The sequence below is a fragment of the Oryctolagus cuniculus genome, chromosome 4 (genome assembly GCF_964237555.1).
Source record: "Oryctolagus cuniculus chromosome 4, mOryCun1.1, whole genome shotgun sequence".
NCBI classification, from domain to species: domain Eukaryota; kingdom Metazoa; phylum Chordata; class Mammalia; order Lagomorpha; family Leporidae; genus Oryctolagus; species Oryctolagus cuniculus.
Window position 1 is genome coordinate 111,149,593 of NC_091435.1, and position 23,608 is coordinate 111,173,200.

The 23,608-nt window shown below is 40.7% G+C and overlaps 1 protein-coding gene across 36 annotated transcripts in view; it reads left to right on the plus strand.

Moving 5' to 3' along the window:
* MECOM (MDS1 and EVI1 complex locus) overlaps positions 1 to 23,608 on the plus strand; it is a 597,402-nt gene that overhangs the window by 516,875 nt on the left and 56,919 nt on the right. For 21 of the 36 annotated variants that reach the window (XM_070072545.1, XM_070072547.1, XM_070072552.1 and 18 more), the window contains one exon: positions 18,912 to 19,046. In XM_070072545.1, the coding sequence (XP_069928646.1) occupies positions 18,912 to 19,046 (135 nt within the window). Of the gene's footprint in view, positions 1 to 15,025; positions 15,982 to 16,082; positions 17,685 to 18,911; positions 19,047 to 23,608 lie in introns of those variants that run through there. The other 15 variants (XM_070072556.1, XM_070072558.1, XM_070072571.1 and 12 more) reach the window with 11 other exon arrangements.

A 23,608-nucleotide genomic window follows, 5' to 3' on the forward strand; every position in this document is an offset into this window, starting at 1 on the left:
AGTGTAAATCTTTGAGTAAAAACAAAATGATTCTGAACAACTTATTTATTCAATCTTATTAAGTTCAATTTTGTCAATGGTAAAACAAGGATAGTAATCACCTTATAGCCTGTTAGTGGGTATTAAATGAAATGATGCATAATAATTCCTTGACACAGCTTTGGTTGGTAGTTATGCAGTCCTGGCATTCTCCCTGGAAACCTGGGGGAAGTGGTGGCTGATGGTCACTTTTATTGCTTCAAAGTCCTGTCCTGACAATCGAAGGGCAAGGATCAAGATTTTATTCCTTGGCCGGTGCCGCAGCTCACTAGGCTAATCCTCCGCCTGCGGCACCGACACCCTGGGTTCTAGTCCCGGTTGGGGCGCCGGATTCTGTCCCGGTTGCTCCTCTTCCAGTTCAGCTCTCTGCTGTGGCCCGGGAAGGCAGTGGAGGATGGCTCAAGTGCTTGGGCCCTGCACCCGCATGGGAGACCAGGAGGAAGTACCTGTCTCCTGGCTTCGGATTGGCACATTTCTGGCCGTAGCGGCCATTTGGGGGGTTAACCAACGGAAAAGGAAGACCTTTCTCTCTCTCTCTCTCACTGTCTAACTCTGCCTGTCCAAAAAAAAAAAAAAAAAAAAGATTTTATTCCGTGGTGGAGGTGGGGAGGGGACAGAGACAGAATTTGCTAATGTCATTTGCACCCTTACATTGTTATTATCTTGTGTAGATGTAAACAATTTAGCAGGACACTGTTAGGTTCAAAGACAGCCACTTTAGAAAAGCAACAACAAAAATCAGTCTGAATTTGCAAACCAACCCAACTTTAATTTGGTACTTGCCCCCAAACCAGTTGAGGGCTCATAACCTACTATGTTGTAACTTGTGGAAATAGGACACAGGTATTTCTGAAATCTTGTCCCTAATACCATTAACTGTGAAGCTTATGATCACTGCCATTTTCTGTTTCCAGTCCCATAAAACCTAACTTCCAACAGGGGTTAGAAAGCTCCTAAAATTTGTCCTTATGAAGTCTTACTCACTGATACTTCTCAACGTTGTGGCTCCTGGAATATTCTAATGGGTCTACTGAGTAGCAACAGGTCATGGGTACAACCAGAGGCAAGTGTCTGTTAGTTGGCCATGTAAAACTGCCCCTTTGGAGCTGCAGCAGGATGTGGATGGGCAAAGGGGACTTTCCTTTACAGGCTTGAATTCCCTGATGGTCAGATGAAGCCAAGCAGCTGGGTTCTCCACATGCACTAGAGAGCTTTGGCTGGTGTGTTTTGGTACCCACTACTACATAACAAATTATCATAAAACCTAGTGGGTGAAAATGACAGTGAACATTTTATTGTCCTTGGTTTTTATGGTTGGGAACTCAGGAACAGCTTTGCTAGTTGCGCAGTTGCGGTCCAGGGTCTCATCAGGTTGCAGTTAAGATGGAAGCTACAGTCATCTACAGATCTGACTGGGACTAGAGGGTCTATTTTCCAAGCCACGCACATTGCCGGCATGTTGGTTCTGGGGGCTGGCAGGTCTCAGCTATTCCTATGTGGGCTACAAATTTCAAAATTCATTAACCAGCCCAGATGAGTATTCAGAATGGTTTGTGGTTAATCTGTGACCGATAAATACTTCTTCATCAGAAAAGAAACATTCGTCTTCTTTTAGCCCAATCCATGTCCTTGAAATTCTTTACTGTTGCCTCGGGGACTTTGGAAATATCCAAGTCAGACCCTTTTTGATGTCAGCCTCAGAGTAGGTTTGTAAACATAGGACTGTGCCTCCCTTGGTGTAAAGAAGAATGTGCAGCTCAGCTGACACTGCCCACACCTGTCCTAGGGACGGTCTTCCCAGGAGTGGTGGTGACTCACCAGGGTCCAGCTGCGTTTCCGTTCCTTTATGACTATCAGGTGCTGTAGGGTGTGGTGTATAGCCAATGGCTAACCAAGTGGACTTTTCCATTGAATTTTAGAGATCCTTAAAGGCAGGGACCATGCCTTAAGTACGATATGCCAAAATATAGAAGATTCTCAACAAATGCTTGTGGAGTAAACTGATCTGGTTTACATGTTTAATTCTCTGTCTTGTTGCTGTAATATGATGTCCCAGTCAGAGGAACACACATTCATGCACCCCAGATTTAACATCTCTGAGGTCCTTGGATTCACACTAACATCTTATTCATATGTCTTTTTTTTTTTTAATTTTTTGACAGGCAGAGTGGACAGTGAGAGACAGACAGAGAGAAAGGTCTTCCTTTGCTGTTGGTTCACCCTCCAATGGCTGCCAAGGCTGGTGCACTGTGGCCGGCGCACCGCGCTGATCCGATGGCAGGAGCCAGGTACTTCTCCTGGTCTCCCATGGGGTGCAGGGCCCAAAGACTTGGGCCATCCTCCACTGAATTCCCTGGCCACAGCAGAGAGCTGGCCTGGAAGAGGGGCAATCGGGACAGACTCTGGCGCCCCGACCGGGACTAGAACCCGGTGTGCCGGCGCCACGAGGCGGAGCATTAGCCTAGTGAGCCATGGCGCCGGCCTTATTCATATGTCAACCTTCCTCTCCCTTGAATGTTTCATCTTCTATTTTTTTCCACATTCTGAAAAAAAATGCTGTCTTTTAACAGTCTACTTCAAATATTGACAAAAATATAGTTCAGATTGAATTTTTTACAAGTCTTATTTTTTAAAAAGCATGTATCACTTCTATTAGAATTATGAAGATCCCTATTTGTCTCCATGTGCATTGTTTTGCCTAACTCCCCAAAATTCTTTTTTTTTTTTTTTAAAGATTTATTTATGTGAGAGGCAAAATTACAGACACAGAAAGGGAGAGACAGAGAGAGGTCTTTCATCTGCTAGTTCACTCCCCAAATGGCCCAAACAGCCAGAGCTCAGATGATCTGAAGCCAGGAACCAGGAACTTCCTCTGGATCTCCCACACGGGTGCAAGGGCCTAAGCATTTGGGCCATCCTGCACTGTTTTCCCAGGCCATAGCAGAGAACTGGATCAGAAGTGGAGCAGTTAGGACTGCTCACATGGGATAGTGATGCCACAGACAGAGGCTTAACCTACCACACCATGGCGCTGGCCCCCCCAAGATTCCTTTCTTAGAAAATATTTTCCCCATTAGGATTGTAATCCTTAGCTTAGTTGCTAGACACTATAATGAATTTCTTTTCTTCTTATTTTGGTTATTTTTCTCTGGCTCTATATATTTCCATTTGTGTTTCTCAAATATAAACCACAGTAAATAGGAAAAAAATGTTTCTCCTCTGAAATACAAATAAGGATGTCTATGTAAAATAACACCAAACAAGCCATTGATGGTATTGATAAAGAAGATAACAACTAGTTTATAGAGAGGGAGCTCTAATAATAACTAATGTTTATTAGGTGCATATTATATAAGAGGTGCTGAGCCATGTGCTGTGCATGGATGATCTCACTTAATACTCTCAATGACCCATGAAGATATTATCATTATCTTCATTTTACAGATGAGGAAACCGCGGTGATAAGTAACTTTATACATGTCACTTACGTAGCACAAAGTAAAGCTGGGATTGAAAATCAGACTGTCTTGGTACAGAGTCTGTGTTTTTAGTCACCACTCCCTTACTTCCTCCTTTTGAGCTTATGTGACATACCAGGCTTTATAACAAGTGCATTATACACCTGATCTCATTGGGTTAACCCTAATAACTTCATGCAGTATAGGTGCCATTACCACAATTTCGGAGATTTGGAAAGAGAGGCTAAGGAAGCTGAAGCAACACTCTGCGTCAAGGGCTCCAATACCACAGGGCTACAGCATAGCATAAACTGGGGAGGAGACTGGCTCATGAGCCCAGGGGCTCTCATTGCAGAGGATACTTGGAGCCTTCCAAGCCCTAGGAAGATGATCTCACCTCATGATGAGAGCTTGATGAATTCAGCCCTTCATCTTCCCTACTTGAGGCTACAAGAGGCAGGAAGTTTGTGAAAACAGACTATTGCTATCACACAATTTCCCTTGTTCTGCCCTGGAACAACCCAGTGTTCCAATGGATCACTGTAGCTTTGGTTGAGCCCCAAGAATCTGGTACATTTGCATGCAATGGCTGCACAGTGTGAAAAATACCTGGCTCTAAACCTGAGAGTCACACTCAGTGCGCTGCTACTCATAATGCAAATGGCATTTGAGCTGTTTTCTGATTAAAAGCCTCTCTCTCCCCCCTCCCTCTTCCTCCTTTCCCTGCCTTTTCCCATTTTTTCCTCTATTTGCAATAGTTGAAAATTAGCAAATTGAATATACACATAACAGTTTCACATAATATATTTTATAAGGACTTTTAATGACTTTCTTGAATATTTCAGCATTGATTGCCTAGGAGGTACGTACAGGAATTGATAAACATTTTTACTTTAATTTCTACAGATTTAAACACATAACTAACAACAACAAATGCCACTCAAATTTTACATAAAATACTTAGTATATTGTTTTGATTTGATTCCTCAACAATTTTTTGAGGACTTATGAACTTTGCTAGCTTGTATACAGTGTATGTGGGGAGAAGGGATATAAGTGTACTATTTAATAAATGTCCTACTAAATAAAAATATGAGTTTAAAATTTTAAATCTATAATCATTTCAATCTCATCATCCTGAGCTCACAATTTTGATGTTTTTCACATCATGACCAAGTTTCAAGGTTTATTTATAAATGGGTAGTCCAGGTCATAAGGAGAGAAATTATGTGTGAATCAGGATGCATATTTTTCTTTCCTTTTAAAATATTTCCATTCATGTCCCTCTGGCTTTCTCCTTTCTGGTTGTAGGGCACTGTATTAGCAAAGTTGGATTTGTTTTCCAGCAGAGAACTACATATAAAACACAAATAATTTTGCATCTAAGAAATTGGTCAGTACTTAATTCTGGAATTTATAGACAAGCTATATTATGATTTTATTCAAAGTTGAATTGATGCAATGAAAATTTATAGAAAGATAGTTTCAAAGCCATAGCTGAAATCAATGTCATATTTTCACATCAATACTGAGATTTTATTGGTACTTTAATCACTACTGGAATATTTTGACACTTTACCATTTGATGTGCATCATAAGATGTGACACCCATTAAATCGATTATAAGCCTAATACACTATTCTGTCTCCACAGAGTTTTTATTTTATTTTTTTAAGTGTCTGGCTATGGTCATTGACATGATAAAGTGGAATTTTAGGATTGCCGACATAGAGAAAAGATAAATGTTTCATTAAATCATTCATAGGAACTTAACATATTGATTGTTTGCTAAGTCAGTAACTGCAACATCATAGCCAGGTGTAAGTAATGGGCAGTACCTGCCACCAGAACTTTGGAGCAGAGCAATAATTCTGGGCCCAGAATTGCCTCATGTCCCTTCACCCTTCCTTTGGTGTATGCCTCTTTAGTTAGAAGTAAGCACTTTCAATAGATCACAAATTGATCACAGCCATTAGTGCTCTTTATGGAGCCAATCGCGTGGTTGCTCCTGTGAAATGTTCTGTTCCTTGGGATGATGAGTTAATCCATCTGGAACAACGTTAGTTCATCAAGGCTTGTGGTTTATCTAAAGATCAAATTCCTGTAATATTGTATGCCATCTGATTTAATGTCCACTTAGTTTAACCGTTAGGCAGCCGTAGGCAGGCTCAACACATGAATCCAATATCAGAAACTGGAGAAAAGGCAAATTCTTAAATGTTTAATTCAGGCGTCCTTAGTCAGGGATTGCCTTGCTGCTTTTCTTTCTCCTGGGGAAACACACATCTAGATAATGCCAAATTTTATTAAGAAAAGCCTCAATAATGTAAAACATTGCTTGTAAATATGCCCTTGGTGAAATATATGCATTAGAAGGACTCTTAATGGGAGAGGATAGGAAGGAATAGCTTGATTTTGAAATGCGATTGCACACATTCCTTTGGAAGGTTCTCATAGTATATACTCACATACAGTTATGACAGCTTAGAGGCAAAGGATCAATTGGCTCGCGTTTACTGATAACATACTTTCTTTGTGAGCAAGATAGACCTTCCAAATGCTTTCAGGTTGAGTGAAAAGTTGAAACTTGCTTTTTGTCCTTGTTTATTTATGACTCTGTAGTGACATTTTTGATTAACAGTTGAAAACAGTCAGTTGATAGAAAATACAAATATATGGAATATTTATACTTTGCTGGCTTTATTTCCAAAATTACTCCTCGTAGGTGTTCCAGTGGAAGGGGAAAGGCACGTCCATGTATGTTCAACTACCTTTGATGGTGCCCGGGTAAACAAGCCCAGTAGGTTCTTTACTGAAGGACTTCTTTTTAGTCTTAGTCACAGAGCATTTACCACATTGCTGCTCATTGCAAAGCTCCAGGAAGGGAGCTATCTTCATCTCAGTTGACCCCCCCCACTCATTTTTTCAGGGAATATCTGTTAATAATCCACCAATTAGAACATGCTGGTGTGGAGGATACCATCAGGTAGTTTACAGGTAGATTGGCTGATAACAGAAATATTCCAAGTGACCCTAATTGTAATGACTAATGATGAGTTGGTAAGAATTTCAAGGAAGGGAGTCTGAAAGGCTCTGTGCGAACTTGGTCAATAGGACTATGACTTCATCTCCTTAATCTACTGTTCCTTCTCCTGTGTGCTGCGACTCTCTGGGGGATGAGAACTGAAAGATGTTCATGAAACATTAAAGAGCCTTGTGGGACATCTGAAAGAAGCTCCTGGCTCCTGGCCTCAGCCTGGCCCAGCCATGGCTGCTGTGACCACTTGGGGGAGTGAACCAGTGGATAGGAAGTCTCTCTCTGTCTATTCCTCTCTCTGTAACTCTGCTTTTCAAATAAATCCTAAAAATTAAATTTGATAAATCAAATTATAGAGATTTCAAGTTGGATTAAGGGTTTTATTTTCTAGTAAATTGAGATCCATTGGTGTTATTGTTAATGTTTTTTTCTTTGATTTTGTTTTTTGCTTTTTGCCTTTTGTTTCTAAGCAAATCAAAATATTGTTATGAGTTTTTTTGTTGCAGAAAGACTAGTTTTCAGGATAAAGATGCCACCAAAAGTTCAGGTGTAAAATGACACTGGCCTCCACTAAGCCACTGCCAGGGGACAAGTAAGGGTCCGGAGAAACAGCGCTAAGAGAATGACCAACCCAAAGGCTACTCCCTGGATCAGGCAAAGGAGGCTGTCCAGGATTTGAGTTAGAGGCAGAGAGTTGACACAGAAAAAGAAACATGGACTGTGACAGCGGGGATAAAGGGAGGTGATATGGTGATTCTCCGGAGAAGCAACATTGGTAGGAATTCCCACCTCTAAATCCCTAAAAATAATCATTGATGTATCACTTGATTCCCAGGGAGGAAAAGCTTCAAGTAGTTAAGTTTCTGTGGATATTAAATAAAGCAATTTCCTATAAATTTAACCATAATGAAGTTACTCTTGCAAGGAAGTTCAAAGGTAGCTTAGCCTATTATGAAAAGATGCTACTGAAGATGTCACTGTGAATAAAACTTGACTCCATCTTTAGGAATTTTACAGTGGCCCTTAAGGAAGAAAGACCATTATAGAAACACCTGTAAGGGAAAATTGAACTGACTGTAAGCCAGGAGAGAAGCACAAATAATTTGGGGTGAAGGATGAAAAGGTCAATCCTGGGCAGCAGGACTTAGTGGGCATTAAAGATCAGTGGCTCTGAAGGATAGGTAAGATTTCATCCAAGATACCCAAGGCAAAATGAATTATAGGCTGAGCAATAATAATGATAATAATTATGACTGTATCAGTAATGCCAATGTATAGCTATTTTCTATTGACCGTATGCTATGTTCTGTGCATTAATTCTAAGAGACATTGCCTCATTTAATTCTCAAAACAATGGCATATACTTAGTTTATACTGAATCGTTGGGCAACTGGAACCCATGGAAGAATTTTGAACAGGGGAGTGACGGTTGGGAAGATTAACAGTGTGGAGTGTTAACTGGTGGGAGAGTGAGGGACGTCAGAAGATCTGTTAGGACATCAGTGTAATAATTCATACGAGAAGTTAACAGACATCTAAGCCAGGCACTCTAAGTAAAAAATGAAAATCAAGGAAAGACCTGATATCTTTATCCAGTAAGCACCTTGAGAGTACTAGTTTATACCAGGCTTTATGGTAGACTCTAGGCAATAATAGGTATAGATAAAATAGAACCAATTCCTGTCCTCCTGGTATGAAAGATCACCAAGAAATATTGCAGAGGATAGATTCCTGGCCTTGGAAACAAATTGGTTGACCAAAACCTAGTATGTGTATGTGTCTTCATATCCTACTTAGAAGAGCTTTGGGGCCTCAACAGTATTGTACCTCTGCCCCAGAACACTCCCTCTTGCTGATTGGCAGAGAGCACAGTGGGTGGGACAGAGCAAACTCAGCTGTGAGCCAGACAGACATAGACATCTTCGGGGGTAGCACAGCTTGAAAGAAAAGAAACATTTTTCTTAAAATTCTTCTCTTCCAAGGTCAGGGTAAGGATTAGGGCAACTGACATTGGAATGGAAGAAAGAGGATAGAAAAATACTTAGACCTTGCCATTCCCCAAAGTATAGGCCAAACTCTCTTCCTCATTGCATGTGTATGTAAATTTGCTCTAACCCACTACACAAACAAAAATACTGTGAAACTTACAGTATTTTGACCTGTTCCCAGGAACTCAGAGCATTTCACACTCACATTACCAAATTTATTTTCTCAACACTGGCATTGGGCTGATATTATGAAACGTTCATGAAAATCGACTCAAAGGTTAAGTGACTTACCCAAAGGTACACAGTTAGGAGTGGAGACAGGAGGAGGAGGAGGGTTTCCAACTCACTTCCTCACAAGGTGCTGCATTCAGTGGTGCAACGTTGCAGCAGCACTTCAGCCGTGCTTCCAGAACCCCAGGACAGCAACTGCCCCTGGAGTTTCTGCATGAAGTGCCAGCTACTGTCTTGAAAGATGGAAATAATTTAAATTAACAAGATAATAAAAAAATAAGTTCCTTACAGAGTTGAAGTTCACTCAGAAAGCATCTGTTAACTTAGTTCTTTGCTCTAAAGTTAGGAAGAATGAATGAGGGTTTGGCTTTTTAAGACTAATGATAATCATAATTCATGTTAACTTCTACAAAACAAAATAGTTTTCTGCAGTGATGTAAAAATGTATATTGTTTGAACAACCAGATTGGTATGTTGTCTGTTTTTGGTGACTGTTTATTCCTCAGTTCTTGCAAATATTATTTGCCTATCATTTTTTCTTGAATGTATCTTTCAATGCATACACATCAGAACATTAAGTATCTATTACGTAAAGGGATAAGAAAGAAAAAAAATGGTATCTTGCCTCTTTCGTCTTTACCAAAATTGTACTCTACTTTATTAAAGTTTTTATTTTATCTCAATATTTTCATTTAAACTTGGTATAAATTTGTTGTTGTGCTTTAACCACTCAGCATAATAGCTTAGGATTGAAATACATCAAAATAGCCCAACAAAAATATTTTAGATATGGCAGCCTTAATTGGAGTTAAGGAAATAAATCTTTGAGTATAATAATTTATTCACTTGAGCTGTTGTTTCAGCAAAGTATTTCATCTTAGTTTTCAAGGGCTGCTAGTCATTACTAGATATATTTAAAATCGAAGCAAAAAATATCACTTTCATTCAGGCAAAATACATGGATACTTCCAAAAGTTCATGGAAAATGGAATTAAAAATTTTTATTTTGCTGCAAAAATTTCTGAAATCCATGCATTCAAGGGTATTCAAAAAGTTAAAGGAAAATGTCTATTATGGAAAACTATGCAAGGATTTTAAAAAATAATTTTTTGCAACAAAATAATCTCTTAATTTGATTTTTCCAATAACTTTTTGAAGTACCCTTGTATACTACAAAGTACTCAGTAGCTAAAGAATTCTACGTTTTAAAAAAGTCACATAGGTGATTATGCTCCGCATAGTTAATACAAAGGCAAGCAGGTAACGGTGCACTGGGGAAATTTTTGTATCCCACTGTCTGTGGAGAGGGATCCCTCACTGGATGGACAATAAAGGGGTGCTAATTCTGAACGCACACGGTGCTGTCCTACAAAGACATCAAGATTTGTAGGAAATCAACCCTCCAGCAGTCCTGCCAAGCCAGACTGACCCCAGCAAATGAAAATAATCAAAAGTAATTAGAAGCGTGCTGGACTGCTCCTCGGAGAGCCGAGCGGGAGAGTAAACATGCCTGGGTCCGCGAGCCACTGCAAAGGCCCATGTCTGAGCTGTTAGGTGCCCTGACCTTGTCCACATAAAGATGTGATTTATGAAGTGCAGGGCACAGCAGCAGGGCTTCTGTCTTCTCCTGGAGAACCAAATTACTGAGGTGGAGATTAACATGCTTTCAGTCGGGCCCATTTCCAGACCAAGGGAAATTTTTTATTTACATTTTTTTACCTTTAATTTCCTCTTTTCTTTCTTTCTTTCTTTTCTTTTCTTTTTTTTTTTTTTGAACAGCATTTCTCCCTATCCATAGTTTAAAAAAAAAATAAGTCCATCAAGAATGACCAGAAATCTCTCTCCAGAGTAGTGGTGATGTGTGATGGGGACCATGGACATTTAGAGGTTTTTGTTTGTGAACTTGTTGTGCTGGGTTGCTTTGCTGGCTCTACCTGGCCAGCCTGCTAGAACTTACCTTGCAGTTCAGGTAGTCAAGTTTGCAAAATACTTCCCAGATTTAAAAAAACAATGTCAATGCTTAAAATTAAACAGCATTCTACCTTTGATTCCACAGCTTTCTGATCTAGCTCCTCTTGCCTAAATGTTATGCTTTATTACAGCGGTTCCTTATTAAGTAAAACGATTTGGGAGAAGAAATTGTGGGTGGTAGAGAATTTGCAGGAGTAGGAGAGACAAATTGGGAGAAATATTTATATATCAATCAGTGGGAAATCTCTTGAGTCTTAAAGACACACTTACATGTTTTCTTATCTTGGTCTCAGTGAGGTTGTATAAGATTTTACGAAATCCTATTCTGACATGGAAAAGGAAGCATTGATTTTCTTCTTAAACACACATCAATATCTATACACGAAGCTAATTTAATTAGCAAGCAGTTATTGTTCAGCCAAATGTCAATTTCTCAGATTATTTCATGCTTCTTGACATGAACTGTATGAAACAGGATTTAATAGGATCTCTATGAATGGAACTGCACTTGCGAAATGTAAAAACACATTTGTATGTTCTTGAAAAGCTACAAAAAAAAGTGTTAAAACGAAACGTCAGTCTTGGAGTTCAGCATATATTTAGGCACCTCAAGAAACCCAAAGCTGCAGAATTAAGGGAACTCGGCTTAGGCTGAGGTTATAAAGTGCCTTCCTCTATAAACTAAAAACATAATGTCAGGGTGAATGGGAACATACTTTATTAACTTTATGGTATTGAAAACTGCCAGCAAGTTGTCTTGTTTTTAAATATTGTCCTCTGCAGAGTGTTACAGTGCTGTTTGTCCACAGGAAGCCTATTAAAAGTGGACAGTGCAGTCATTTCATCTGGCTTTGGCTGAACTGCTTTTCTTTCCTTTAATGATGTGCTGGAATGTACCATGCCCATAGGGTCTCCATTAGCAGAACTTTTACTTCTGGGACGACCATGAAGTTTCAGGCTTAAAAGAGGCATCAGTTTACAGTCTTGTGGGAATCACTTGAATACTGGAGCACTAACTTCTTACTGCTCTAACTAATATATTGACTTATTTTAAATAAACAGTTACACAATGAAGGCAGAGCCAGTGGCCTTATTGGAAATCTTTGGGCTTTTTAAAGATTCTGCAATCCCCACAGCTGGGGGAGGAAGGAAGGGGCCTGAGAAGGGTTTATGCCCTTTTCAAACCAGGAAGAAAACACATTAACCTCTCCCACCCCAGTCCTGCCATCAGCCAAAGGGAGATCTTTACAACTCCCAGAAAATGGATCAGCTCACACTCAAACCTCCTCTTTGCTGATGTCTTTTTCCTGGAAAACCACAATTAGCAGAACGATAAAGAAAAAACCAATTCACTCCTTCTGGGGAAAAAAAAATTTTGCTTAAAACTATGGTCCTCTCTTTAAACATTGCTGAAGAATCATTTTCTGCTTTCCCCAAAGCTATATATTTATGATAGTTTGTTCTCCCATTCCATCCCTTTAATATTTAGATCATCTGTCCTGATACATGTTTGCAAATTAAAGCTGGTTTGAGATTATAGTAAAACCATTATTTTTAATAGCCCATTTCAAGGGCAGCGCTAAACATTGCAGAACACGCATGGTACTGATTACTGCGGAGCAGACAGCGGCTTTTGCAGATTAATTTGTAACTGGGAACTACTGTAAACAGATTTCACCAGAAATCCCAAGGAATAAAGGGAATTGGTGGTGGTATTTGGCTCCTTGTATTTATTTATTGTTTCAGAAACCTCCTGATGGAAAGCAAACGAACAAGCGCCCGGCTCAAGCCTTTCCTGTCGCCTCCCCATTCCCCATCTGCAGAGGGAGGTGGCCCAGGGCTTTTCCTAAACGGGCAATTATTTGAGTAGCAGGAGGGAAAAGGACTGTGTGGCTGCTCTGGAATTTCGGAACCTTGTCTTCCAACTTCTAAGCGGCGTCCAGGAACAGTGAGGTGCCTCTGCCTTCCCATGCAGTCACTGGTGGTGTAACCCAAGGCCACAGGGCACAGGGTGGGCCACAGAGCCAGAGGCACGTGAGGACCTGGTGTTTCCTTAGCGTGCTTCGCCCAGCTCCCGCTGCTGACTTCCTACAGTCTTTCTCCCAATGTAGTCGGTGAAAAACACCCCTGATGAGGACGAGGAGAATGGTGACATGAATCAAAGGACGACAACAATAAAACGAGTTCTCCATCTTTCTAGAGAGCTCTTCCAAGGTCTTAGGAAGTGCTCACTCTTCCGTCTGTATTTGCAGAAGAGAATTCCATACGTAGAAACAGCCTTAGCCCACGCCGGTGTCTGCGGGTCTGGGCTGCACCGCGCCGGCGTCGGGATGCGAGGCGGAGGGCGAAGCCGGCTGCCGGCGTCGGGTTCACCTGGGTGGCTGCAGCCGCGGGCGCGGCGCTTTATTTCGGGGCGCAACGCCATCTACCGGCTTCCTGCGATACCTGCAGGTATCCAGAGCAGGCGAGTCGCCCCGCCTCCCCCACACGAACCAAATATAAGGGAAAAAACTCGGAGGCCCTTCACGAAACCTTAATTTAGCTGGGACCTGCTACCGATTCCACACGACCTTTTGTCTCTGCACCGACGTTTCCTTCTTTTCACAGCAGCTTTGTAAAGGGCAAGGAGGTGGGGGCTGCAGGGCTGGGGGGGTGGGGTGGGAAGCTGAGCTCTCAGACCCCCTGATCAGGCCGCACTGTCTGAAGCAATCGGTTCCCCAGATTACTTGTATTTAATACACAATGCATCATAAAACAAATCCCTCATCCTGACAGGAAGAAAATAGAACAGCTCATAGCTCGAGCCGGTCCAATTTATGGCTAAATTAAAAAAAGAAAAAAAAAAAGAAGAAGAAAGAAAAGAAAAAAAAAAAAAAAAAAAAAAAACAACCCGACAATGGGCAAGTTGAGGAAGGGCAGGAAATCAATGGCTGCAAACCCGGGGCCCTCGAAGCCTCCTCAAGCGCCGAACTCGATGGGAATATCTGGCGGGGTTTGGGGTTATTTACGAAGGATTTTTCCTGTCCTACCTACCAGGGCTGTGTGATTTCTCCCTCAAACAATGGCCATTATCTGAAATAACAGTTCAATGTCACAGATAACAGGCCACCGAAACGAATTAGTCACCGCCTCTTGTCATTTTCTCTCCCCTTTGTTACCACTGCTGCGTGTGGGGGAAATAGAGTTCTGCTGGATTCACACGTTCGTTTGCACGTGCAGCAAGCGGAGTGGGTGGCACTCGTGCTGTCCTCGGACTTCAGCTGAGGCTGGGCAGAAGCGCGCCGCAGCCCCTCGCTCCGCCTCTGCCCCGCAAACCCCTCCAGACTCCCGTGCGGGGCTTAACTTTCCATTGTTGAGCTGGGAAGCGGCTGGATTTTGTCCATTTGCTTTTATGAAATTTTTTTTTAATAAAAAAGCATTTATTTCTATTTAACCTGTAGGTTTCACTAAATTGGCTACAAGCTAACAGGTTGGCTACGAGTAAACCCGCAAACTTTGTGCCACGCACTCGCCCTCTCTCTTTCCCAGTGTCGTTCTGCCATGCGTGGATACAAACCGACCCAGTACACCGGTATCTGAGAGAGTCAGGAAACCTGGGACAGTGCTGATCACTGGATATAGCGTTTAAAAATGATCTGAGTTGTCACATTGCTTCTGTCTACTGTGGCGTGTTCATGGTGCCTGAGTGACCCAGAACTCAGGAGACCCCCTGTCCCATGCCCGGAGCTCCTACCAGGCTGCTGCACAGGGGTTCTATGCAAATCGTGTTGCAGGTTCTAACATTTCTTCTTCTAGGGAACGTAGGATTCGAAGTCAGCACGCCCTTCTGCTAAGTGTAAGAACGGAGGGGATACATGAGAGTACACGTGTTAGTGAAAATTAAATATATATATATATATATATATAAATATATATATGGGGGAGGGAGGGAGGGAAAGAGGGAGGAAGAGAGAGAGAGAGAGGGAGAGAGAGAGAGAGCGAGAGCCCAGTACTGCAAACGAGATGCGTGGGTCAACTTTTCACTCTGAGGCTGCTGTTTTCTGAGACTTCGGAACTACTTGCTTTTAGCGCCAGCCAACGTCGCTTTACCCCAGCCCCATCCTCGCCCCCGCTAGCGCCCCCCACGCTGCCCGCCGCGGGCCTCTGAGCACACACCCTCGCCCCCCCTGCGAGCACCTCTCCACCTCACCACCCCATCCCCCAGAGCGCTCGCCCTCCCTCTCTCTCTCTCTCTCTCTCTCTCTCTCTCTCTCTCACACACACACACACACACACACACACACACACACACTTGTGCTTTCAGGACATCCAGAGGATATTTCCCTCGGGAAAGAAATCCTGCCCGGCGAGATCTCCCCATTGGTTGTTTACGCGGACAAATCTACATGTTTAAGGGGGATGGTGCATCCGTAATCAGGCTGTCCCTATAGGAGTTGGGTCTTGGCGACCTTTTTGTGACCTCTCCCGCCAGAGGAGGCTGCTGTCACTTTAAAAATTTACCGTCTGGCTTCCGATCACTCCGGGCTGGGCGGCGGGAGATAGCTCCCTTTCTCCCTCGCCCCGGGTTCTTTCTGGATGGCCGAGCAGATCCTCTTTAAAGAGACAGTTCATGAAATAGAAACCCGGCGGCCGGGCGCGGAGTGGCGAAAGGGGACGATCCCGTGAGGGTCCCGGACCCGGGCCGGCGCGGCGGCGGAGCAGAGCGGGGCTGGGGCGCCCCTCGCCTCCGCGGGCCCCCCACCTTCTCCTTCCTGCTCTCCTCCTCCTGCCGCTTCCCCCCCCTTGGAACGGGGAGAGAGACCTGGAAGAAGTTTTAGTGGGTTTCAGATAACTTTCATTACACATCGGGCTGATAAGAGCAAGAGAAAGTGAGAAAAGAGGGAGGTGATGTGGACCGGGAGGAATAGCTCCGAGCTCATTTAGGAAGGGGCAAAAAAGCCAAAACACACCAAACCCGGGTCACCCAGCCGGGAGAAGACTGCATTTCTGGTCCTAAAATCACACTGTTGGCGGACAATAAATCTGAAACGCGTGGTCCGGGCGAGCAGATCCTAGAGACGGACAAAGTTATCAGAGACCCATTTGGAAACCGAGACGCGAGGCTTTTTTTTTAAACATCTCGAAATGTTGTTGCTGGGGATCGTTTGAAAGGATTGTCGTGCAGGAGAGCTGGGGGCTGCTGCTTATTTTATTTTGTTTATTTTAATTCTTCTGTGATTGCCTTTTATCGCTGAGTTGAGGCCATAGAAATCTTAAGGTAAGAGAACTCACTTTAAAAAAAAAAAAAGTCTTGGCGATGCGCACAGTTTGTCACTCGGGACAGTTTCCTGCCGGGCACGGTGCTCCGCGGCGCCCCCCGCGCCCGGCCGCCCCTTCCTCCCGGCCGCGCCGCGCGCTCGCCGAGCCCCGCCGCTTATCTGCGTCGCTGAGCCCGGCGATTTCCTGGTTCCTCCTGCGGAACGGTGCGGTCTGGACGCGTCTCGGGGCGGGTCGTCCGGCCTTCGGTGGGTCTCTCTGCCGGCTGTCGGCCTCTTTCCCGCGCGCTCTTCTCCTCCTCGCCCTCCCTCCGCGGGTCTGTCCGGCGGTATCGGGGCCGCAGAAGGTGGGGTTGCCAACATCTGAATTCCTGGCACTGGCCACGCGACTTTGGAGCGGCTTTCGGCCGAGCCCCACCGTGCCAAGTAGCAGCTTTGCTGTCCAACATCGTGCGCTGCTTCGAGAGAAAGTCACATTCGGACCCTTTGGCTAGATTGTGGGGAGCAGTTTTTTTTTTTTTTCCCTTTCCTTTTGCTGTTGGGTTTTTGAAAGGGCCTTTCTCTAAAGTCCACCTAAAGTATTTTTTTTAAACCTATCTTTGGAGCTTGACAGCTTTTAAAAACACTGGAGTGTGTTAGATGAAATGATGGAAGATGTGTGTTACTGTATTTTATTCGAGATTTCCGAGACGATTAAGACATTTGGGAGACAAATGCAGTTGTGCTAGCAAATCAAAAGCGGATAGTTCACCCATGGGGGGTGGGGGACGGTTCAGGAGAAAGTGCAGCTTTTGTCTTGGGGCAGGAATATTGGGAGTAAGAAAGTTAATATGTTGGTGAAATCTTTGAATAATCATGTTCCAGATTATGTGAAAAGACATTCTTTGGAAATGAACCTTTTTAAAAATTAACTTTGCTGTTGACAGTGGCAATGGCAATGATGTTAACACGGAATAAAATTACACCTAGAATTTTTATGTGCACTATATGTAATCCTTAATTCCCTGCCGCGGCGAAAGAGAAGGCTTGCGAGCTAAGGGGATAGATGCTTCTTGACTTTGAAATTAACAAGTTTTCCACCTCTTTCTGCAAATATGAAATGGAACTGGTGTTGCATTTCACTGACTTCACCCTATTTCCTTTATTAAATATTTCTCTGGTGTGTCAGTAGAACTGCCTCTCTCTTGCTCTCTCTCTCTCTCTCTCTCTCCTAGTCAAGAAAACAAACAAACAAAAGATCAGCCAGAAACCAAACAAATCAACACACAACTCAATTTTGACTATTTAAAAATGTTCCTTGCTATTGTTATTTATGTGCCTTTTCAACATCTGGGAAGGAAAGTGAGTCTCAAGTTGCCCTTTGAGTTTTTCAGCATTGGGAGTTGAAGAAACATGTTAAAGTTTGTAATTTTATAAAACACAAATTGTTAAAACTTGTCCTCACTAGAGAAGGTATGTATGTGCAGACTTCTGTTGGGGTTGTTAACGTGTAGGAGTGTTCTGGAAAAAGAAGACTGGGATTCCTGTGTCTGTGTTTGTGCGCGCCTGTGTGTGTAGCAATCACTATCTTTACCTTCTGTCTCAATTTTTCTTTCTTAAATCCTGGGACTACTCGTTGCCTTTCAGTTGCTCCATGGCCAAGGGCTTATACCTGGAGCCTCTTGACTAGAACCCTCAGAGCACTGGGTTCTTCTTGAAGTTCATGGTGAGTTAATGACTTGAATCTGCAATTGGGTGATAACCTGAATTCAACGCAAAATTGCTTTTGGTCATAATACCCAAGAGCTTAGTTTAAACTTTTGTGTAGGTATACATCCAGCAGAGTTCTGTAAGGGTTATTTAATTCATTAATTTTTGTTCTACACTATGTTGTTTAGTCTTTGATAGGAACTTCCTTAACTTTGAATTAACTGATTGACATAACATTACCAGCCTTTGTAGTTAGTCACCATCAGGCCAACAACTCTGCACCTTTTACTGTTGATGTTCAAGACATTGTTGCTCTTAGTGAATCAGGATGTCTTGGATTATGTACGCAAAACCTTAAAACTGGAACTTTCCCATTTCACTTTTTGTTTAGTAGGTGTCCTCAATAATGATCAATATTTCAGACAGGTCAAATGTGAAATCTCATGAAAAATAACAATGCAAAACTATATATGATATTGTCAGTGTATTAAAATAGTCTTACGTATTTTTACCTGTTCACAAGCCAATTTTGTTATTTTGCTTTCTAAATATAATGTTTTAACATGCATTGACATGTTTATCTAAAACCTTAGGGTGTCATACTTTGCATGAATGTTTACCTGTCAATTATTTTCATTTGTTTTTCTTATTTTGTTCAGAGGCCTCTGTGAGAAAAATCTTATTCCCTCCTTCAATTAAGCATGTGATTTGTTTTAAGGTGATGAGATGCAAACTAGGGAAGAGAATTTGGTAATATTTTGATTAAAGTTTTCAAATTGAATTAAAGTGCCAAAATGTGAAAATGTACACTTAAATAAGGAGACTGTCTAAATCTAAAAAATGGACTGTTCTGTGATCTAGACCTAAATATTGACTGTTTAGTTTACAAATATTATGTTAATATATACTATTCAATATTATTTTTTATAAAAATCACATTGGATAATATTAAGTCAATAGCACAGGCATAATAAGGAAACAAGCGTGTTTTAAAGCCAATTAATCAGTTTTTATAAGTTACAATTGCTTTATTCCTTTTTTTAAAAAAAGCAATATATTTTCATTTCCAGGATAACTTATTGTTATTCCTCCAATGTTAGTGTGCATGCTGTTTGACTTTTCTTTTTCCAAGGATTCAAAGGAGGAGTATATATTTCCATGAGACATTTTCGAGTAACTAAGCACAGCATGTTAATGAGTGGACCGGTATGGCAATTGATTGTTCTCATCTTCTTCCTTCCAGATCTTAGATGAGTTTTGCAATGTGAAGTTCTGCATTGATGCCAGTCAACCAGATGTAGGAAGCTGGCTCAAGTACATCAGGTTCGCTGGCTGTTATGATCAGCACAACCTCGTTGCATGCCAGATAAATGATCAGGTATGTTGCAAAGGTTTTCTTGTCTTTCTTTGAGAGCACTAAAGTATCAGTGAAGCCTGAAGAATAAAAATCACACTGAGCTGCAGTAGACCCTTGTGGCCTGTTTGTTGATATGGTGAAAGGTACTGCACAAAGATATGTAAGATGCAGAACAAAGTCATTTTCAGGACTACTTTCTTTGGGTAGTTTATTCACTTTATACTGGGATCCTTCATCAATGTTCCAGTTTTCTTACTATGATTGAATGATTTGAAAATCAACTATTTCTTTATTGTTTACTATTTGTTACATTTTTCTTTACCATCACAGTAGATCTATTCATAGATTGTACTGAGTGAATCAAGAACAGCTAACTCATGCAGAAGTTGGAAGTGATAGACTGGAAGGTTTTATTCAAAATAGCAAGTGGATATAAGTATTTTTATGATATCGGTGTGAATTTATATGACTATGCATTTTGTATTGATTGTCTAATTATAAGTGAGAACTTTTGCTTTTAAATTAATCAAAATATTCTTTTATACCTTTTGGTATATGTGAAAAAGTTTAAAAACATCACTGTTGGAAATCGCTTTGTGACATTATTGAGAACTGTGCAGTGAGGTTGACTTTAATAACAATAACTATGAAATAAAGATATGAAAATATCATGAATCATATTTTGCACTTAATAAAATTAGATTACGAATCTTGTAACTTAGTATGACAATACCTAAAATAACACGAGGTTCAGCATGTTAATTTTTGTTTTATAAACATCATTGGTTAAGACTTTAGTCATTTTATAATCATTTATTTCTTTTAACCCAATGGTTACCTAAATCACATATGTTTCCATGACCATATTGAAATGGTTGCTTGGCAAATCTACTATGAAATCACCACCAAGAAAAAGAAAAGTTTAAATTAGATGTTTCCAATTGAAAGCTGTTAAATAAAGCTAGCGTCATGTGGTCTGAGACTCTCTTTCAATCATCGTTATGAGATTATTATTTGGCATTTTACCAGCTACCAGATAATTTTTACTGGCTAACGTATATAAGAGGTAGTCAATTGTAAAATTAGGTTTAAATGGGAATCATTTTTAAATCTTCAACATATATTAAAGACAATAAACCTATCAATTGTTTTTTTTTTCCCTTTGCCATAAGAAAACGAGAGGCATTATTGACAAAGGAAAACATTATTAAATTAGCTATTGATTGTGGGCAGAAAATATCCTAACTCAACCATATGAGTTACTGTCACACTCAACAACATTTTTTTGAGCACCCACTATTTGTACATGTGGGAAATACGTAGGTGTTGTAAGTAAATTGTCCATGTTACGTTTCTTAAAAAAGGAACAAGAGGAGCTCAAGAGATGGCTTTAAGATGAAATAGTGCAATTCTATAAAACTAATTTGCTATCCATAGTTACTTACAAAGGGAGCTATTTCGTTGGATAAAACTTTTGTAGAATCGGTGCTATGGTAATTTAAGAATGGGACTTGTAGCCGACACAAGTTGACTTATCGTCATTTTATTCATTTAATATTTATGGGTCTAATGTTTTATAATAAATATACTATTGTGATTGGAAATCTTGATTGCATTAAAAAGGCAAACTGTTTTTGCTCCTTCTAGCTATGACTTAGGATGTTCAATAGAGTAGGTATTTATACTTTTGTCATGGTTACTTTTAAAGTACACATTGTATAATGCATGTTTTCAAATGAAAACATGCTGGCTTCATACTTCAATGAATATCATGTTTACTTATTTTAACTGCAGAACCAGGGAACATAGTTAATCAGGAAAGACATATAAAGCCAATATTAGACACATACTTATTTCTTTAAGTACTCATTTTAAAGTTCTATATTATGATAGCAGAAATCTAAGATGGTAATAGAGTGCATATCAAATAACATAATTGTGAAATTGATAGTACATGGTCAAGTAAGTTCACTCATAAACAACAAGAAAGGAAAGTCAGGGAAAAGTCAGATTTATGTGATAGTTTTATATGTATACAACTATACTTAGCCCAGTTGACAAGACAAAAGAGGACATACACTCAAATTGTGTAGGCATTTATGATAAGCGTCTTCATTTATAAACTCATAAGCATATTTCTAAAAGCCAATTAAAACTCAGAATTCTAGACAGCTTTGAAATGTGAATGTTGGACTAGGTACAGTGATAAAAGAGCTGACTAAAGAGATTCTCCAGGTCTGTTTTTTCACTTTCTTTTCCACGAGGCATAGGAGTTGCCAAATGGTGAATAATCACAACTCATCACATAATGAACACTCCCATTGTGTGAGATCTTACTTAGTATCCAGACACAGAGGCAGATCCTAGATCAGCAGTAATTATTAAAATTAACGACACCAACTCACCTGTACAACAAACAAATGCAGCACTCTGTGAGGAACTGCTGAAAGTGTTTCTCCTTGCTCTGATTGCCCTTTCTCGAGTTTGTAAAACGAATTTTAATAAAAGGACAGGTATAAGTCCTGGTCCCTAGAAAGGAAGAAGTTCAGGTGAGTCTTTGAGCTGCAATCTAGTCATGGCAATAATTAGGTCACTTAACAAAGAAGAAAAGAGATTACCCAGAACAAGCCAAGAGTGTATGAATTATAGTTCCCTTTTGCAAAGGCATATATATATATATTTTTTAAAAAATCCAGTGTTAAGGGTCATGTTTAATCAATTAGAGTCAGTTGTATAATGATATGGAGGATAGGAAGGAACTCTGTAAATGAAAATGATGTGCTTGCTAAGATGATAAAAGAATTTGATAGTAGTGAGACTGCCCAAACATGCTTGATGGCTAAAACCCATGTTTCATTTGTTTAGAGATGAAGAAGTTCTTAGAAACAGCATCGATTTGGGTTTTTAAGTAAAGTTAATGAAGGATGTAATCTGTTTTGTATCGTAAAAATAAACACAAAGGTCGTTTAATTAACATTTTCCCAGTACCTTTCTATAAGCATTTTATCTGAGGGGATTTTCCTGAGTTTAAATTTCCCAATAGATTTCTGTGACTTATGTTATTTCAGATATTTTTTTTCAGACCAAAGTGAGCTTTGTGGTGCTTGCTTTCTGTAAATTGCTGCCTAGAAAGATTCGTGTTTTGTGATTTTCAGATGTCTATGTGATTTCATGTTTTCAAAGTTTACTGCATGGATGTTTTCAGAGACAGAAATTCTGAAAGCACTGACATCCTTGCTAAGCCATCCTTTTTTAAGTAGCCTCAGTTTCTGGCTGATATCTCTGTTTATCGCTGAAAGTCGTGCATTAACTATAGTGATTTATCTTTATAAATGAGGGCCACACAAAAGGTAATAGTAAATTCAGACCACAATCTCAATCAAATCATAAAATAGTAGATCTGTTAAAAACACCCAAGGCTCTTTATCCCTGACATCCTAGTTATTCGTTAAAGTTTCTGTACAATGCTGCATAGCTCTACTGCTGGGGTACAGCAGCTAGCTGGAAATTTTTACTGAGACAGACAATGCTTGACTATTTTTACAGTTTAGCAATCTGAAGTTGTCCTTGATTGCTTTCAGAGGGAAGAGCTGGCACTGAAAGGTAGAGCAGTGCAGGACCAAAAACAGAGAGCTGGGTGAGGACAGCTCTTTCAGACTAGGTCCTTGGGAGCACCACATAGGCAGGGAATGCATGAAAATAGCTTATCCATTATGCACAGGTTTCATTTATATCAAGAAGCACCCGTTTGTGTACTGTCAAGTAGGCCAAACATCTGGATATATCCCTATCATTTCCTTTGAAGTCTTGTAGATACCTTATGTTTACAAAGCATTTTGATTGGTGGATGTTTAGCACATACACTCTGTTCTTACTTCTTCCATGCTTTGAGAAATTCCCTACTAACCCCCATATTACTTTACCCTTCATCCAGATCAAAGGCAAGGCCACCCATAGTTCCCATACCCACCTCAAACAATACCTGTTCTCATCTTTGAACACATTCAGCAGTTTTTCTCTAATGCTTCTTCAGGATGGAATCATATTGGTTATTATCAGAGAGGTGCAATTCACATAAGTTGACTTTAAAGATTTAAACTAGACCTCTCTTTCCACTCCTGATAATTGGAATGATCTGGATGTGTGCTTTGGGTTAACATTTGATACACATATGTGTTCTAATCAGACATATTTAGGAGGTCACACAATTTCCTTCAAACTCCTGGCCTGGCCTAACATGGTCTTCAAGTGGAATAAAGTTCTCAGAAACCCAAGACATTATTAATCTTGTCATTTACACAAGGTGATAAGTCCTTTCATTTTTAAACAGGCCCTTGACAGCTGGTATTTAGCAGGTAGAATAAGAGAAGTCTGCTGTCCGCTCCGAATGAAAAGAAATGTGTCAATAAGAGATTATCTAATGCCAGCTATATATTCTGAAGTCGAGATGTAGAAGAATGAGTGCTCCCTAGAGTATTCCAAGTCAGAATTCGCTCAGGGGATTCTGCCAGCTCCCTCATGGTTAATGAACAGCAGCAAGACTCTACAGCATTTTTAGCTGGAACAGGCATTGTTCTTGTGTG